The 19,489-nt window shown below is 41.5% G+C and overlaps 1 protein-coding gene across 2 annotated transcripts in view; it reads left to right on the forward strand.

Annotated features, from left to right (window-relative positions):
• The window catches only part of si:dkey-174m14.3 (uncharacterized protein LOC563117 homolog), a 57,753-nt gene that overhangs the window by 25,300 nt on the left and 12,964 nt on the right, over window positions 1-19,489 (forward strand). The window contains exons 2-4 of one of the 2 annotated variants that reach the window (XM_050058318.1): window positions 7,517-7,722; window positions 12,040-12,201; window positions 18,177-18,243. In XM_050058318.1, the coding sequence (XP_049914275.1) occupies window positions 7,625-7,722; window positions 12,040-12,201; window positions 18,177-18,243 (327 nt within the window). In that variant the 5' untranslated portion in view covers window positions 7,517-7,624. The remainder of the gene's footprint in view (window positions 1-7,516; window positions 7,723-12,039; window positions 12,202-18,176; window positions 18,244-19,489) is intronic. The other variant, XM_050058319.1, reaches the window with a different exon arrangement.

Consider the following 19,489-nt stretch of genomic DNA (forward strand, 5'->3'; position numbering starts at 1 on the left):
GTAGTCTCCTTTTTTTTTGTAGAAGCTCCATTCATGCATCCCTGAGTTGAGGCTTTTTAGGCTGCCTCTTGAGAGTCATGGATGGACCTGTAAGTACATCTTAGCCGCTCGTTATATGTGTATAAGTGGCCAGTGCTTATGGACAGACACACACACGCACACACACACACACACACACACACACACACACGCACACACACACACAGTCATACATGGAAACAAAGAACACAGAGCGGTACACTGCAGGCTAGCAGATTTGCAGAGGTGGTTCCTTTGTTGTGTCTAATCACTACCTGTCCATTCGAGCTCCACTCGTAAACAATATGTTGTGATGGTGGGCGGTGTGTCGTCTTTGTGTGTGTGTGTGCATATGTGTGCGCACACATGTGTGTTTGTGTCTGTTCTATTTTTAATGAGCTGAACCCGTTTGAAAGCTGCTTGCGCTTCTTCGTCCCATCTCCTCTTTGTTGTGGCTGAAAAGATGGCAAACACTGGCCTTGTTGTTGTGTATGCCACAACATTTAGTAACCTATTTTATTAAGAAAATTGTTCAACCAAAAAAGGCGGACACCAAAATTGTGAGGAGGGCTGAATGAAACGGAGTGGACAGAATTGGGATTTTCTTTGCCCTCCACTTTATGGAAAAATTGAAACGCTAAAGCAATTCAGACTCACTGGTTTGGAACGCGCAGTAATCACCAGGAAACTTCAAACTTTTGAGTGTCAAATGGAGTGAGAGGCTTCAGCTGAAGTTTCAGAGCGTGTGGATTCTGGGTCGGAGGAAGATGTCTCGGGAGCTTTGCTAGGACAGCTCTCGGTAGGATTTACTGGAGCCGTAACATGATTTTCTTGTCTGGAGGCACATGCTGTTTTTTTGTAGAACAGCATGTGCTTGTGTGCATGTGTTAAATTTGCTTAGGGTCCGTGTGTGTGTGTGTGTGTGTGTGTGTGTGTGTGTGTATGTACGTGCTCCTATGGCTTGGGGGTTTTCTTGCCTCTACTCCAAACTTGTATTTATTTCAACTTGAATAATTTATGAAAACACTTTCGAGAGACAAGGTTTAGTGACAGCATTTTTTATTATTTTGTATATATGTTATTAATGTTGGCATATAGAAAGCCAAACTCAAGGTTTGGGTTTTCATTAACTGGAGATTTTATACTGAGAATTACATTAATTTCACTATAGCATATTTATAGTGCTCAGTATCTTTGTTTTTACTCTTTAGGAATTTATCTGTATATTTTGAATATTGAAAAATGTTTAAAGATGTTATTTCGCAAGTAATCTTTAAATTTAAATTATTACAGTAACATTTGCAACAAAACCACTTTGTCAACAATTTTATTAATTTTAATGAAAACATTTAACCATTGACTTTGGGATGAGTGATCAAGAAAAAAATATTGTGTAAAACAAAGTTGGATCAATATAATTTATGTAGAGAAAACGAAAAAACACTGATATCATGTTCACTTTTATTTCACCAAAATTCAAAATGGATCTTTTATCCTTTATCAGCTTTTCCCCAGTTATTGTTAAGCATTGACATGGGCATGACAAAAAAAAAGTTTGAGAACCCAGCCCATTCTGTATGCCAGAGTGTTCAATTCAATTCCAACGCTTTGTCTCGCCCCTCAGCATGTCATATTGACGCTAAAGGCACCTTTTAGCGGCTTTATGAGACGCAGTATAAACCCATTCATGGCAGTAGCTGACGCTGAGACCAACTGACTAACTTCACTAACTGTACTATAAAGAGACGGCCCGCATAGGATGGGTGGGAGCAAAGGTGGGTGCATCAACAAAACCAGACTTTCAGTTGATGTTGGTTTAACATAATGGTACATCACTAGCATACCTACGGCCCATATGAAACCAAAAGTCAATGATGTTCCCCACACATTCATTTATTCATGCCACAATTAAAACATCTGCCGCCACGTTTAAAATTTCTATTTTTGGAGCTGAACTAAATATATATATATATATATATATATATGTGTGTGTATATATATATATATATATATATATACCTTTAAGTTATTATTTGCTCCACAGATGGAGGGCACAGATGGAGCAGAAAGTGAAACTTAACCTTCAGTGCGATGAATGCAAAGTTTGCTTTTAGTCACCAACAGCTGTTCCCCTCATCCATTGATCTGATCAGCTGTGATTACATCACCTGATCAGTTATCCACCTTGTGACTCAAATCTGCAAACTGCTGCAGAAGGAAATAAAAGAAGAGTTCGGCCTGCGCTGCGTTCATGGACCTACAAAAACCTCCAGCTTTAGAAAGTGGTCACAGACAGTTGCAAACACACACAGGCAAGAAAAAACAAAACACAAAACAAAAAAAGTCACCCCCCCCATCTTCACGAACTACCACCACACATAGATTGTGTTTCTGTGGGAAACACTGACTCACACGACCTATTCACATCACATTATGTAACAAACTTACTTATTTTAACCCAAAATGTTATCTTTATTTTAAACTTTACCAAGTAGTTTATTTACCTAAACCTAACTGTTTCACAGCATTAACCAGGTGTTACAGTGTGTTTCAGTTGCGTGTTACGCCAAAGGGTACCCTATGCATCATTATGAGACGCCAAGGGATGTGACTAATGCTGCATTCGTTTTGTACTCGGAGGTCGGAAGTCGGAAGTGGGGATGACGTCACCTCTGAGTTGACAACAGTTTTTGCAGTCTAGTTGACGACTGTGGACAAGTCGGAAAAAAACATGGATGCCCACAAGAAAGCCTTTGTTGCCCTTGCACTTTCGGAGTATAGACAGCATCAAAACCACCATGCACTGCAACTGATGAAAGCCGCAGATGAGGCTGACCTAATGTAAAACAAATAAGATAAAATTGCTATAAACAGTATTTTAGCAGAGTGTTTACTCACTATGTATGTGATCGGCAGCCATCTTGAATTCGTAAGTCTGGGTTGATGCGGTTGCTCCGAGTTTCCGAGCTGGAAATCCGATCTCAGGGTGCGTTCGAGTTTAAACTCCCGACTGGGAACTGGGAATTTCCGACCTCCGAGTACAAAATGAACGCACCAAAAGCATTGATATTGACGACCTGTGAATGGGAAAGGGATGGAGAACCACTACATTAACTTAAAATCAATGTGCCAATCAGTGAGCTTCAGAGATGCTACCTTTGCTAGACTATCTGTGTCTCCTTGTATTCAGCCTTTATGCTAAGCTAAACTAATTCACATTTACTGTACAGACATGAGTTTTATTAGTCTTCTCATTTAACTCCCAGCAAGAAAGCACACAATGCTGAACCATTCCTTTAAAACCCATTCTTGTATACTCAACATGGCCATCTTGGATCTTACTCCCTCTTCTCACTGGTACCTGTAGCAAAACCCCCGTGGATTTTTGAAGTGTTTTTGGCAGTGCCATTTTCAGTCTGGATTACACCTGCTCTGGTGCATGTTTGGAGTCTATGTGTTCTCTGTATCGACTTTTTTTGGGTTTCAGGAGGAGAACAGAACTGTGTGTATTTTTGTGCTTGTATTTGCAGCTCGGCTAGCCTCCGTCACCTCTTCCGCTCATCCCAAAATCCTCTCGGGATGGTTGTCGTGATTACACACTCCCCTGTGCCGAGTGCCATCAGCAGCACATGAAATCCGTTGAGCGGGTCATTATCCCCTGCTGCTGCTAATGATGTTGGTAGTTGGTGTGTAACTACTTAGTTGTCTGCTCCCGAGTTAATCAATGCCGGACGGAGAAAGAAGCAGAGACATAAACCCACACACACTCACAGTATAGTACCCTAATTTGAGAGTTGATTTTTTTTTCTATGAGGCGGTTGAGTCATGCTGTCATTTGGCTGAGTGACTGCTGCAGGTTAGCTACCTTAGTTAATCTGAAGGCACACGGGGCAGAGAGAGCATCTTCTTCACCCTCTTCCTCTGCTGCTGCTGAATGAGTCAGCCGCTCGGGTTCCCTCCGCTCTAATGCTGAGGTCTGGGGCTCTTATAAGGGCTTTTCCTGAGAGTCTATCTATCTGCAAGGTAGATGTGATCAGCAAGGCAGAAAGGGAGAAACAGATAGACAGAGCAGGCGGGAGAGAGGAGAGGAAGGAGAAAGAGAAATTATGATTTTCAGTGGAAACTTTACACCCACTCTGTTTGCTTTTCCTCTCTAATTTAGTGATGCTTCTCCCTCTTTCCTGTCTTTGACTAAATTGCAACTACTCTGGCTGGCATCCCCCCCTCCAAAATGCTTCCTGCTTTTCCCTCTTACCCATTCCCCAACTTTAATGTCCTCCTCCTCCTCTACCACCTCCCCTTCCTCTTCTTTTCAATGCTCTGAGTTCCTCTCAAATGTCAGCGTGGCACGAGTGGGTGGCAGGCAGCGCCATCTGAGCGAGCCCCGTCTATGGTTTTGCTGCAGTGTGAGGATCGCGCTTAAGGAAGAAGAAGAAGCGAGTGAATGAGCGAGGGAGTGAGAGTTGTTTGTGTGTTGGCGGTTTGACGGCGGACACCTGACGATGTGGCCTGAGATTTGTTGCTAGCATCTGTCCTTTTTCTTTTTCACTGTTATGATAGAGACTGTTGGTTTTATTTCGTTCCCTGAAATAAGGGATTGAATGGGCCCAGCTGATGCCGCAGCACACAAACACACACATACACAATAGCAGGTACACACTCGTGCACAAGTGCCAAGACATAGAGATGTATGCACACAAGTATGCGTCTACCATGTGCACAAAATGACAGCCTCATACATGCACAGCAACATACTCACACCCACCACTTCTAACACACACACACATGCACACACACACATATCCAGAGCCGGTGTGCTATGACTCAGAGGGGAGCAGCTGGAGTGAAGGCTCCAGTGGCGGTGGTGAGCTGTCACCATCTGGAGGAGTACATGTCTCCCTGCCTCCTCAGCCAGCAGCATAAATCACCGACATACAACGGGATGTCAGTGGATCAACATGTTGCTGTATGTATCTCATCAGGTTTTCACTGTATGGACAGTATCTGCGGGTACAACATCCGAAACGTGACGCTTTCCTCGGCTGCTGCAGTCTCATGCACAGCCTGTCATTGTTTCCTTTCCGAGTGGACAGTCCGGCGCTCGGATCAGAGCAGCTTTGATCAAGCTTTGACGGGCCGTCTCATCTAATAACCCGCACTATTTGTCTGCAGGCTGACAGCTGCACCTGTGCTGCAGACGCCATCCAGACACGTGGGATTGAGGGGACGCTAGAAATGTTTGGAAAAGAAGCTTTGGTGCATTGGCCCTGTCAAACTCTTTTCATTCAAGACTGGGCGGATGTGTCAGTTCATGTCATTTGGGTTTGGACATATAGGAGGTGAAGTCTGGAAATGGGATGTTTGTTTTACTGATAGGTCTGATATCTGCTGTCACAAAGGTGTTGCATCAGCCACCAGTGATGTGAAACAGGGTTGCGTCCAGCAAGAGCATAAACGCAGAACTGAAACCTACAAATACATTTTCTTTTAGGGGCCCTTAAAATGTTTCCTCAGTGAGTGTTTCACAATGTTTTCTATTTCGATTCAACTTTAAAGCAGAATTTGTCCTGCTAAATTTAGACCAGTTTGAGTTGTTTCACATGAGAGATTTCTGTTGTCACGTTTTTCCCTGTGCTCTTTTCACTGGTTTAATGTGTGCATGGCGCAGATGGAAAAAGGTGACATCACATATTTTTTTTACAAGTCAGTCAGAAATGTTTAAATCAATATGTAATATCTGGTGTGGTGTGGGTTTGTTTATTTAAGTTATATGGTCAGACGACTGTCAAAATTTAATAGATAATACCTACTGATGTTTCTATTCGAACTTTTAACTTTGATTGTTTCCTATTTATTCATGAAAATTCTGTTATAGAGAAATACATCTGATTTGAAACCAATTTTTTAAGCATTTTAATTCATACCAGTGTCCTTGAATATGAAATACATGAGGTGGGGAAACCCAGATTTAAAGAGGACCTGTTATGCTTTTCCTTATCTTCTGTCATATATATAATATTACAGTGTCAGATGTTCATATTAAACGTGGGCAAAGTTTTAAATAATGACGTTGGCCAAATTGTCTGGTGGGAGATATGCCAAATAAATTGATATATTCATTAACTACATATTAAATAGCCTACTATTCTATAAGATACGTTGCCAAGACAATTTAAATATAAACTTATGTACGCAGACCAGATTTGGGGATATTTATTACCGCTTACGCAGCCATACAGAGTGCGTCCCTGCTTCTTCAGAGCATACGCCACATCCTCAGAGGTCACGGTCTTCCTCTTAGCGTTCTTGGTGTAGTTAGGTAATGGCATCATGGATCACGCTCTCCAGGATTTGCCACTCCACGGCGAGCCACACAGTGGGTAGTGGGCTTGATGATTTAAGGTGACGCTTGGCACATTGAGTCATTTTCCTCCTTTGCTTCTTTCACTAAACTTGTGATTAGTCATGCTGTTTAATCGGCCGTTTCGTCATTTAGCTTTTTTTTCAAGTTATTTAATTTGAAGTGTTGTATTGCTGTTGAAATGTCGGCTATTATGGTTATTTAATAATGGTAGTTGTTCTATATGGCTGGATCTCTGGAATATTAATGGCCATCCTGGCTGTCAAAAAAACACTCTAGCGTAAACCCTGTCATGAGGGTCATGTATGTAAAAGTAATCCCTGTGAGCACAAACTTCAGGTCTCCTACTGTTCTGCATACTCTGTTTCCAAATGATTTCCTACTTTCAAGACAAGCCGATGTCACCTCATTTCTTTATGGGGTCTTCTGCTCCTGGAACACTACTGCAAAAGTTTACAATATGTGGCTAACACTGCTACATGAAGCTAAATGCTAACATCAGGGAATCATGTAATCTTGGATGCTGATTTTATTAATTTCTCCCCAATTTTGGATCATCTTACTGCGGAAGCGTGAACCTGATAATGAGCCTAATAGGTCCTCTTTAAGGGAAAACTACAAATGAGTTGTAATATTTCAATGAACCAACTTAAATTCCACAAAGGTGCAGGGTGTGGAATATATCCAACCTTTCCCTCGGCAGATTTGTCCTCACATGATTGTTGAACTTTGCTGCAAAACAGAAAGAAGGCGGTGCTCTTTAAGTCTGAAGGGCTGAAACCAAAGCTTGACATTTACCACTGATGTCTTAGAAACTTTCATTTTCACTTCCCCCTGTATCTGTGCAGGAAACAGCACAGTGTGACACATAGAGAACGCTAAAATTAGTCCAGAACCTACAACACCGAGGGTGGATATTAACCTTTTAAGCGCTTCAAAATGGTCTGTTACTCTGAAATTAGTGCAGAGTTTAATGCTGTTTCAGCTTTTCTTTCCCTGCCAAGGACAGAACTGTGGGGAATTTTGCCATTAAAATGACTATCACTGCACAATATCGACTTTGTCCTTCAGACAGGATTCCTGGTTGAAGCGTCATCACTAATAGTTGCAAATCTGTGTGTTTCCTTTGTTTGGCAGGGTCAACACAGGTAGAGCACTCAGTATCTCTGCAGGCCACACTTAGCTGGTCTCCTTTGGGGAAACTAACACACATGACGGCTCCCTGTGGTCGACACCTATAAACACATGAGAGGGAAGGAACACAGGCAAACCATGAAAAAGATATACATTGGCAAAACCGCCTTAAAAGTCCCCCGAAATGGCGGCAAACATCCGAAAAAGAGGTAAGAGAGTAACTCTCAGACGCCATCTTTCCATCCGTCCTCGTTTATTTTATGTTTGTCCGTTCATACGCCCACACAGTGTCTCCTCTCGCCACCCAGTGGTGCTAAAGCAGCCTCATCCCGCCTCTCTGAGCCCAGAAGTCATGCTGCCTCGTCATCTCATCTCACCGCAATGAAAGCACTCATTATGTCTGACTCAGCTCCTGTTCACAGAGGAGGTCACTAATGGGGGATTTTTCATCCCTGGAGCTACTTCACGTAAACTCATCCTCTATCAAACAACAAACACCTGTATTCCCCTGCTAATGCCTGCCAATCAAAGAGAAGCTGGAGGTGGGGGCTGCTGGGTGATGCTGCACCGAAATGCCCTCCAGTCAGTTGAGGTATTCATTGAATCACTCCGTAGGCAGGTATTCTTTTACTCACTGGTTGTAGATGCAGCAGCTTTGCACTTCAATCATGGCTATCACCTGAAGAATTAACAGTATTACAGATTCAGTGTGAAATTGTCATGTCTAATTTGCTTCCTTATTTAGCGTTTAGCCTGTTATAGCTCTGTGTTTAGTGGTGACTGAGTGGAGTTTTATTTGTGCAAACATTTCTTGGTGCAGAGCTGAGCTGGAGGCAGAAATACTTTTTTGGATTTGAGTGGAAGTTAAAGGACATAGAGAACCACATTTTTCAGAAGTACAAATTAGCTAACTAGCAACCCTAATAATTGGTCAAAATCAGTGATGTACCTGTAGTGTGTGTTTGGATGGTAATGCAGTTGCTCTGTGTTAAAACAAAGGAAACAAATCTTCGAACTGACGAAACAAAACAAATCAAATCAGCAAAGTGATTCTTAAAGTGGAAGTAGACGAGTATTTTACTTTAACTCATCATTCAGAAGTAAATGTTGTTGCACAATGATAACAGGTACCACGAAGGCTGGTTATCAACCTGCTCTGTTAACCACTGGCTTTCTGCTTCTGTGCACGTTCCCATAAAACCTGTCAAATGACGCATTCAACGCATCATTTGACTCTTGAAATTAATTGATCGTGTGCTGCCTACCTCCACCTATGACCAGGATTAAAAGATATTCCAGTAAAAAGCAACACTGATGCTTCAATCAAGGCAAGAAAGGAGTGCTTGCGTTAATAGTGCTAATGGTGTGAACTCATAGGTGAATATATTTATTTTATTACTCTGTTAATTTCTAATGTGGTGGCTGCACATAATACAGCTCTGACACATTAAACGTAATGCAGCAGATTTAAACATTACATTTAAGACCCGCATTTAATGTCCCATAATGAAGGAGACGTAGAAATCACTTTAGTTTCAGGGCAAATCAAAGTGAAATGAATTTTACTGATTGAATAGGCTGTTATCTGTGATCAATACCAACAGACTAATCAATTTTCTAATCAATGTTCCATCAGCTGTAGTATACCAGCAGTGGAAAAACTCACCTCTGCAAGTCAGGACTAAGCATGAAACCTAATCCAAAGTGTATAGTATCGTAGTTTGAAGGAATTATATCACATTTCATATGCATATAAATGTCATCCTGATTAATAATAAAGTGAACTGTGTGCTACCTGTTGTTTTATACAAGGCTTCTTTTATGGCCAGCGTAGGCAGATGGACCAGAGAACACAAACATAGTCAGAAGTTCAGCCTTGCAGATAAAATAAAACAATATTCTTAATCAAATTCTCTGCATCACTGATATACTGTAGGTTCCCAAAGTGAGGTGATGCATACCGTACGCGCTACTCTAATTGCACAGCTTTGTTCAAGGGTATGTATGGAACATGACGGAAAAAGAAATATAATGATTGTCACTCTATTTTTATGGTTACAGCTCAACAAGTTGGATTAAGTGCATTAATAACTTAGGCCTCAGCTGACATTCTGTATCGCTCATATACTGACAATTAACTATATCATGGTGCAACTCAAAGGAACAATGAAAGGCACTCTTTAAGCCAAATTTGGAACATAAACAGCCAACAATTCAACAATTTCTACAATCAGGCTTCCACCTCACCATCTGCAACGCCAATTTCCCATCTCCAAATTGTTTGTAAGCATGCGTCAAAGTTTCTCCCACCAAGTCCGTTTTCATACGTCACAACTTTTGTGTAGGAAGTGGCGTACGCCTCTTTCAGGCCTCGTTTTATGTGAACGCAATGTTTATACATGTAAATGAGACCCCAGGTTAGGTCTGCAGCATAAGTTGCCACGGCGATGTAGCCAGGTTGAAAGAGAGCCCAGAAAACTCTGGCTTTAGACTGAACATACCTCGCTAAGCCGCTAATCTTGCTTCCACTACCTCTTTAATTTCTACCAGTAGTTATCATACTGTCCAAAACCTCTCCTACCAACAGTTAACTATAGTATATCTTAACCATGAAAGCAATCTTTAACTAACTTTAACCAAGATATAAATAAATAAATACCAGTATCAGATCACAAAACACAAACAACAAAACAAATGGCATAATTTGTCATTTAGTTATAAGCACTCTGAGCCAAGACTCAAGATTCAAGACAACCTTTATTGTCCCAGTGTGGGAAATTTGTTTTGAGCTTTCCACCCCCATGCTGCAGCCATAAAAACAACATTCCACATCCAAAAAACACACATACAAAGGTACATACATCCAAAAGTTGGTAATAAGTAAAAGAAAACATAGCAAGCTTCTAAAACCACCTCGGCAAGCAGACAAAGCAAACACATCAACAATACTGATAAAAACAAAGGCAGTCCCTTTTCCCCTCACCTTGTTTCCCCATCTACCACTGTTTATACATTTCTGTGACACAGAAAAATGAATTTTTAAATCTATGTAATCTGCTTTGAGGGACTCAAGGAGCAGTAACTGATACTCGTAGTATAGAAAATGTTACAGGTCGTTAACCATCCTATTGGCTTGCCTCAGTGCAGCCTGTTTGTGAGTAGACGACAAGAATGTGTACTGTTTGGATGCTGCTCGCCAAAAACATTTGCTTTCAATATGCTCACTGAAATTTAAATCAACCAGTGAGATTTCTGCCTCGTCAGCAGCTCTGTGTCTTTATTATTTGTCTAAACTTATCATTCAGGTGTCGGACACCTAAAGGTACCCGGCCCACATTGGCTTATATGCCACTACTTAGATCACCTAGTGAGGCAGGAGAAAACAAAAGCAAGACAATACTGTTTGGAACGTCTGTGAATCAATTCATATCATTAATACCTTATTTGTATTATTTGTGCGACTGTCTGCAATTAATATACTAGCTCAAGTGGTTTGTAAGACAAAAGGTTTGACTAAAACTTCAACAGAGTTACAGAGGAATGACTAGACGGGTGATATTTATTCTCTTAGCGAATGTACTTGTTATCATGCATATTAATGAGCTGGAAACTGGATGACACCTCCACTTAGTGACCTGAAAACACTGAAAAGAACCTGCCCCTGATTTCTTTCAGTCTGTCTCAGCCCCCACCTTCTGAATCTATGATCTTGTTAAAAGAGAGACAAAGAGAGGAAGCGAAAAGAGCGACGTGACCACATCTCCATCCACTCTGTGCTATCTGTTATCCGGCTGCAGATAGAGTCATTACCCTCCTTCCTCCATCTGTCCATCAATACAGGGTCCATTAAGCCCAGCCGTGCACACTCAGATCCATCACGGCAACAGACATTTCCTCTTTTCCCACTCACACTTGCCCTTTTATTAGATTGAAGCCCAGGTAATGCACATACTCTGAAAATAGTCATCATTGTGCTGTCTGGCTGAATTACATGTGGAGGGTATCGCTGTTCCGTAAATCTGAGCCTTCACAGTCCATTCATGTGATGTATTAGAGTTCATTGGCTCATATTTCATCACAGATTACACCGTCTCTTTTTTTTTTCCTTCGGCGGGACCAATCTCACTGGTGATTGGGTTTCTGTAATGTGCTGCAGAGCTTTAATGCTGAAAAAGAGATGTAATGCTCAAATGACTTAAAAAGCTCTGTATCCTTGCCTGCCCCCGCTTGGATTCTTAATTAGAGACCCGTGTTTTGGTCCCATGTTTTCTTCATGCAAAGCACTTTCTCACACAACTTTTCTGCTTTTATCACCCTCTCATGATGTCCTCATCACCGCTGCATGGCCGCTCAGGGGTGCATTAAAAAGATATGTAGACCCTTATAGGTCCATTTAGATGAGCATATACCCAAGTTACAATCTTGTTTCCTGCACCATATGCCCTGAACACAATCATCTACTGTGTGTGTGTGTGTGTGTGTGCCTATGTGTGTGTGTGTGTGTGTGTGTGTGTGTGTGTGTGCAGCTCATTGCTGGAGCAGAAGGAGGACTTACGGAAGAGGCTTTCCTACACGACACACAAGCTGGAGCTGCTGCAGAGCGAGTTCGACTCCACGCGGCAATACCTGGAGACGGAGCTGCGCCGAGCACAGGAGGAGCTGGACAAGTTTACTGATAAACTCCGCAGGTAGGCACACAAATTGTACAACACACGTGGAAGAAGAACTTGGATCCGTAAAGTGAAGGTACCAATACCACAGTGCATACCACAATAGTCCTTTACAAGTGAAAAGTCCTGAATTTAAAATCCTATGTAAATGAGTACTCCACTGATTTCAAGACATTCTCACTCTCAACTCATCAAATGCCGACGCTGTTGGGTGCCTCTACGCATCAAACTGTGATGCTCTAGGTACCCCTGTAGTGTCAGTTTTGGACACTCAGGTAGAGCTCTGATCAGGCCCATGAAATCAGTCCTTATCTTACATGAACTTGCACAGTTTCTGTCCAAGCCCAACCAAAGCCAGACCTAAAGGCTCAAGTCAATACATATATTATTTCTGGCTATATTTTATATATTATGTTTCTAGAATATTTAAACATTTATTACAAGCTAAGGGTTGACGTGTTTCCTCGCATCACTTCTCTTTCTCTTCCTTCTGTTATTTCAAGTGTCTATGGTCTCGTGCACGACTGGTTCGGCAGAGCGGGTTGCGTCCAGTGTGACCATGATCACTAGTCCTCGCTGCATGTTACGCACATCTCTTCCACTGCTGGGGAGGCAGAGGCAAACATTGCCAACCATGTCACCTTGCAGCGCCCCTTTGTCTTTCTCTTGTTTTCTTTCCCTATCTCGAGCTCGCTCCCTCTATCTCCCCTGGCCCGATTCTCCACTATATTGCTCCGTTGTTCTGTCGTTTTCCCTCTCACAGATGTCCCCCCCGCCATCTTACTCTCTTTTTTAATCATGATTCAGTCCATTAGACTCCTGCCATTTGCACAGAAGAACTGCCTGTTTCATTAAAAAAAACAAAAAAAAAACAGGTAAATTGGCAAGAATCCGAACTGTATACAGGATGCCGTGGCAGTTTCTGTTCAGTACATGATAAACGTCAGTTTTTACAAGAAATGTACAGTTTCCGCAAGTAATATGCATACTGTGTCTTCTCAAAATAAACTTGAATCAAAATATGTTTATGAACACTTTTATGTTTCGGCGACAAAAGTACTTGGTAAGGTTTGGAAAAAACATCATTGTTTGGGTTTTAATAAAAACACCTGGTACCAACATAACATCACATGCATCACATGGCTACTATATTACGGTATGTAGTTGAACAAACTTTAGGTGCCCCAGTAGCTCACCTGGTGGAGTGCACACCCCATGAAGTAATGTTTTGGTCGCGGTTTGATTCCAAACTGAGGCCCTTTACTGCATGTCATCACCTCTCTTTTCTGTCACTCTTCATTGGTACTGTAAATGACTCTTGGTTTTACACAGGGCACGAACAGTTGGAAACAGGTGAAAGTCCTGCGTTTGTTTGGACCACCTTACACTTATCGCTTCTTATATTATGGCTGTTGCTCCAAGCATCTAATAATGATGCAGCCCTGTGCATCTAATACAGACACTGAAGGTTTCCTCGGGGCGTCGGTATCTGACGTCAGGGGCCCTTGATCAAGCATTCATATTTGATGAGTTGGGAGTGAGAACGCCCTGCCGTTTTAGCATTGCAATCTTACAACATTATCAGTTTCATGATAGCAGAACCAGAGCTTGTCAAAACCTGCTGCCTACATAACCCACGATGCAATCCAACCACTAACAGCTGGCTCATAGCTGTGGATGTGTTATGTTAGTAGCGGCTAATGTAGCTCAAGCTGCTAGTCTCAAACAGAGATGAGAGATGGGCTCTCAACTCTTTCTAACTTTACACTCTCATTTTCAAACTTGTAGTCTTTAGCTCCAACCAATGCTGACTCAGGTGACATCACTTGAGGCTTTTTTAAAATCATATTTTACACAATAAAAACCTTTACAATTAATTGTATTTGCTAAGTTTATTATATGTTTTTTATGTAAAATCCAAGTAGTAGCAAGTAGATTATGCCTTGCTTAAATGCAGAAGAGTAGACAATGGAAATACTCAAGTACCTCAAAATTGTCCTTAAGTGCAGGACTTGAGCAAGTGTACTTGCTTTCCACCACTACTCAAAATATATTACACTAAAGTAAAGCAGGAGAGGGCCCCTGGTAGCTCACCAGGTAGAGCACATACCATTAAGGCAGAGTTCTTCATGCAGCAGCCTGGTCCTAAGTCTGACTCAGGGCCCTTTGCTGCAGCTTTTCCCATCTCTTTCCTCTTTCATATCTCACTCACTATCACAATATAGCTTAAAAAAGTGAATAAGGTTTAGAAAAAAGGCTCCACACAAGGTCAGTAGTTTGAGAATTTGGATTGTGAGAATATTTTGGCCCAAATTCCTTCATGTGAAATTGCTTTTGTAAGAGAAACCTGAGTACAGCAGATAAAACACGGACACACAGGTGATGTAATAACACAGATCTCCACATGTCACATGTGAGTCTAAACAAGCAGCATCCAGAACAATCCTTTCCAAAAAGGCCCACAGTTAAAAGTTTAAATTGACCCAGTGGGACGAGACATTCAATCTATAAATCCTGTGCTTTTCCCTCCATTTATATGCTATGAAGTGCTGCGCTGAACTTTCAAAAACTCTGTATTTACCCATGGGTATCTAAAGTTAGCCGGTCTTGCGTTCTGGTCCAGTGAACAGCAGCTTTAAAAATTGGGGAGAGATGTAATACACTGGGGGGGTTTTAAGAGGAGACCCTTATAGCTTGAACAGAAAGGACAGTATGCAATTCTTTTCTTGCTGCTAATGAGGAGCAGCTGACTTTTTTCTCATTAGATTTAATGAAATGCAAGGCACAATCAAAGACTGCATCAAGTTGTTTTAGAGTGTCTTGAGTAGTGTGTCAGGATATTTTAATAATCAAGCACACACAGGATGGTTTCCTGTCATCTAAAGAGAAACGTGCAAAACAAAGAAACTAAGTGACACATTTTGTCTCTATTTTCCTTTGTACCAAATTAGAAAGTTCCTCACAGGAAACGTCCCTGTAGATTGTACAGAAATAAAGACCTGTAAAATAGAACATAGCCAAAATGGCTTCTATCCAAGCCAAGCACCATTACTGTAAGTGTCTGAATACCAAGAAGAGGAACTATTGGTTCTTGGAAACGTTGGTTTTTAATGAAACAAATGTTGTGTGATCAGCATTTGGTACAAGTTTCGGATTGTGTAGTGGTTTCTGAAAAATGTCAAAAGCAGATTGTAATCTTGACAATGCTTGAATGGGAGCGGAGCCAAATGCATTTAAGACTATGTCGTCTGCACAGAAATTGGCACTGCAAAAAAAAAAAAAAAAAAGGTCCCTAGCATACTGCATGACAATCAAGGCGGTAAAGAATAGACTGTTTTTTAATTACAGTTATTACAGTTATAAGTTCAGCTCCTCACAGCTGACTTCCCAGCTCTCACTAACAGGGCAGGGGTTTAGTTCCACTCTCACACCAGTGCACAATGCAATCAATACGTCTAGCACAGTGATTCGAAAGTTTACACATGTGATTATTTTCACTGCAAACAAACAGCCACGTCCCACTTTAACCTGCCCTGACTGTCTGACCGACCTGAGTGAATTAGTAATTGGAAGCAGGCAGATGAAACAAACAAACAAACAAACAAAAATAAAGAAATGAAACTAGTCTACCCCAAGGGCAGTACCCAGAACCTTTTGCCCACTCTCTTGCCAGGGTGGACTAGAAAGAAACAAACGCCTAATAAACAACAAACAAAGAAACAACAAAAATAGTCCCACAGCAAGAGCAGCTAAAGGACCACAGATGATCTGCAGAGAAACAAATATTAACAATCAAAAACACTTTATTGCCAGATATTAAAATACAGATTAAATGTTTAAAAAATACATGACTAAACGTTCAAACATCCGGTACGTCGATCTACTTCCCTACTGCCAGCTGCCTTTAACCCAGCAGGGAAGCAGGTCTGAAACAAATGAAAACAATAAATGTCACACTCACATTTTACCCCGACAGCATAAAACACTACACACAGAAAACAGCCTTAGGCCTACCAGTTGTTCCTGCACTTCACTGCACTCATCTTCTCAGCATGGAAGGAGGTGTGCACCTGCCTCACTCCATCGGGCTGCACCAACGGCGCAACCCGAGTTCCTCCTGCTGGTTGCTTTATATCTGCAAACTAATTGGTGCACCTCCCCTTTTTTCTCTGTGCCACCTGCCACACTTATGGCAATATCGGAAACCATCAGCTATTGGACTGATGACGATAAGCCTCTGGGGGTGATGGCTGATATTTATAATATTTGAGGCTGATCCAGGCTGTTTTTAGCCCAGACAAAACATAGCAAAACAATAATACGTTGAACACCCTGTTGTGTTTTGCAAGTGCACTCCTTTTTTAATATGGCAGGGATTCATTCAGTCCAACTCGAAGGGGGTTTACCGGCATGGGAAACTTATGCTTACATTGCCAACATTAGTGTGAAATTAAAACAAAAATTAGATCTAGCTAAGAAAGATCTAGTAGAATTTGACTGATATACACATCACTGCTGACTGGGTAACACCTCCAATACATCCACCCAACGAAAGAAAACGTACCTCAAAGTCTGTTGCACACCATTTAGTGGAAACGTGTTGTTCAGCGTGGAAACTGTAGCAAAAAGGTGCACACTGTTTTAAGACTGAACATGGCCCTGGTGTAGCTAGCAGATATCCAAGCCAAGACCTCCTCTTTGGAAGAAACAGCATATAAAGTTGCCAATACATTTTTCAGAAAAGCTGTGGTAACTCATCATCAGACATTGCCAGTGGGTTCTGGGACAGGACTCTGGCCAATGTGTTCAGCCTCTCTACACAGACTATTTACTTGCCGTTCAAATGTGATTGTTTAATATTACCCAGACTACAAACAGAAACAAGAACACTTTCTGTACCAAAATCTTGTCCAACATCTACAGATTCTACATACATGTGCAGATATCTGTTTATAAAGAATTCACTTATGAAGAATCGAAATCATTATGGGACAAGAATGGCGCCTTGTGGTACACCTCAAAAGTCCTCCACTAAAAACATGTCTTTGGCTTATTATTACTGTCATTGAATGTTTGACCTTCTTGACCTGTACAGAGTGATGTGTTTCGGGCTTTTTTTGTGTAAACCATATCAGACACAAAAAGCAGAGTATTGTTATAGAGACCATCAGTGCTGATAGTCTGTGTTGTCTCAGACGAACAGTCCAGATTAAGATAATCAAATCCATGAACATACAATTTATTAGATCAATGGTGTCATAAGGTTTAGAGAAATCAGCACATTGTGCAGGGCTGTTTATTATCTGGGTAATTTATCAAACTGCATGATTATTATTTCATATGATTTTGTTTTAAATCTTGAAAGTGTGTATTTGACTGTCCTCCTCTACCATTTGCTCAGGACTGTGGCTTCCAATCTTTGTTGTCTTGAGATCTCTTAAAATACAGTTTAACATACAGTTCATTGTGTGCGCTGAACCAAAGAGTTGTTCTGTTTCACTTGAGGGATTCTTAGAAAGCTGCAGGAGTGAAAATATCCAATATTTCACCAGAAAAAAAGGAAGATTTTGAAAAAAGTCAGAAAAAATAGTGTTTTGTGTAACATAAAGTATTTCTCTCTTATTCCCTTAATCATCTTGTGACCCCTCAGATTTATCTTAAGGCCCCCAGGCTGGGATCCACTGGGCATAGGGAGTGAGTGATACAGATTTTTATGTTGTCTTATATAGTACGTCTCTGCTGCCTGGATCACAAATAACAGAATAAAACATTCAGTAAATCATCGTATCAGTCGAGTGAGGTCAGTAAGATGTGAAAATGACTTACAAGTGCTACAAACTGAAACCATGGCTTCTAGCGTTAGCTCTGACTTGTGTAGTGCTGAGCCTGCTGATATGCTTATTTCCGGTTTGGAGAGGCTGCTGCTCCGTACTGTGTGTGTTCGTACAAACTATTATCTGCGAGTGAGCAATGTCGTTTATTGTGTCGTTTAGAATACAAAGCAGCTACTCGGCACTGCAGAGGATCAACCAAGATCTGGAGGAAAAGATCCACAGAAATGTAAGTGTGCAATCCCCCTGTGAGTGTGTGTGTGCATGCGTGTGTGATATGAATTCCCATGCTTAAGTTTAAGTACCTGTAGACACAGAAGAAAGAGAAGCGCCTCAGCGAGTCATGGGGTTTAGACGTGGTGCAGAACACTTGGACAGCCAATTTGAATATGAATATGCCCTGCTGTTGGTACCACTGACGTTAATTATGGCCTATTACAATTGGCTGTCCTCCTTCCAATGGCAGAGTGATAGCAAACCCATTGTTCCTCAGTGCGCCGCACCTCACTTCATTTGTCAGACACTGCTTTCGCCGGTGGAAAGATACAATTAACTAGCCTGCCTGAGAACACTGTATGACAATCAGGTGTCTTTGCTGTTGAATAGACAGCTGAGAACGCTCAGCGAATGGGTTTGTTACAGCACAAGATAATAATCACCGCGGCCCTCGTCGTGATTACAGCGCCACAGCAGTGAGATACCAGGTCAATAAGGAGCCGGGGGTCAGCCGGGATTTTGTGAGAGGAGAAAAATTTTAAAAAATAAACTCCAGCAGCTTTTATTTTCTTGTAAAAGCGTCCTCATCAGCTCATTGATTCATCTCACGTATTCCCTCCTCAAGGGCGAGAGAGGTGCTGAGTAAGTCTCTCTGTAATCGTAAAGCTTGTTTACTCCAGAGGTGCCACAAACCCATCTGACCCCGTGGCCCTGCACAACTATAGAGAATGTAATTACAAGACAGATAAACACAGTGATATACTTTGAGTGTGCTTCTGCTCGCGCAGCTGCACTGTTCAACGAAAGAAAAAGCCTTAAGAGAGACGACAAAACTTTTGCACACAAGGCCACTTTTTTTGTTTTTATTGCAGCTGTCGTATAATACTAACCTCAGACACTGACAGGAAATCAGCATGAAAGGCAGCAAGTGCTGAATTGAAACAGCAGTAAAAAAAAAAAGTGCTTCACAAAGACAAACCTGAACTCTGTCCCCATCAGACAGCAAGAGGAGAAAATGCACTTCTGTGCTGTGCTTAGTTTACTGATGTCATGGTTTCTTGGTAACCCATAGTAACCAAAAAAATCAGCTACAGTGTCTCTGCTGCAACTTAAACACTCAGTGTGTGAACTTGCTTAGTGTATCTTTAGTGTATCCACCCTGTGTTTATATTTAGAGCGGTGATCTCATACACAATGGACAGAGAATAGATCCTGGTTATATTATACATTCATCAGGGTGCCAACTTAAAAGCTGCTCT

The sequence above is a fragment of the Epinephelus moara genome, chromosome 12 (genome assembly GCF_006386435.1).
Source record: "Epinephelus moara isolate mb chromosome 12, YSFRI_EMoa_1.0, whole genome shotgun sequence".
Lineage (NCBI taxonomy): Eukaryota > Metazoa > Chordata > Actinopteri > Perciformes > Serranidae > Epinephelus > Epinephelus moara.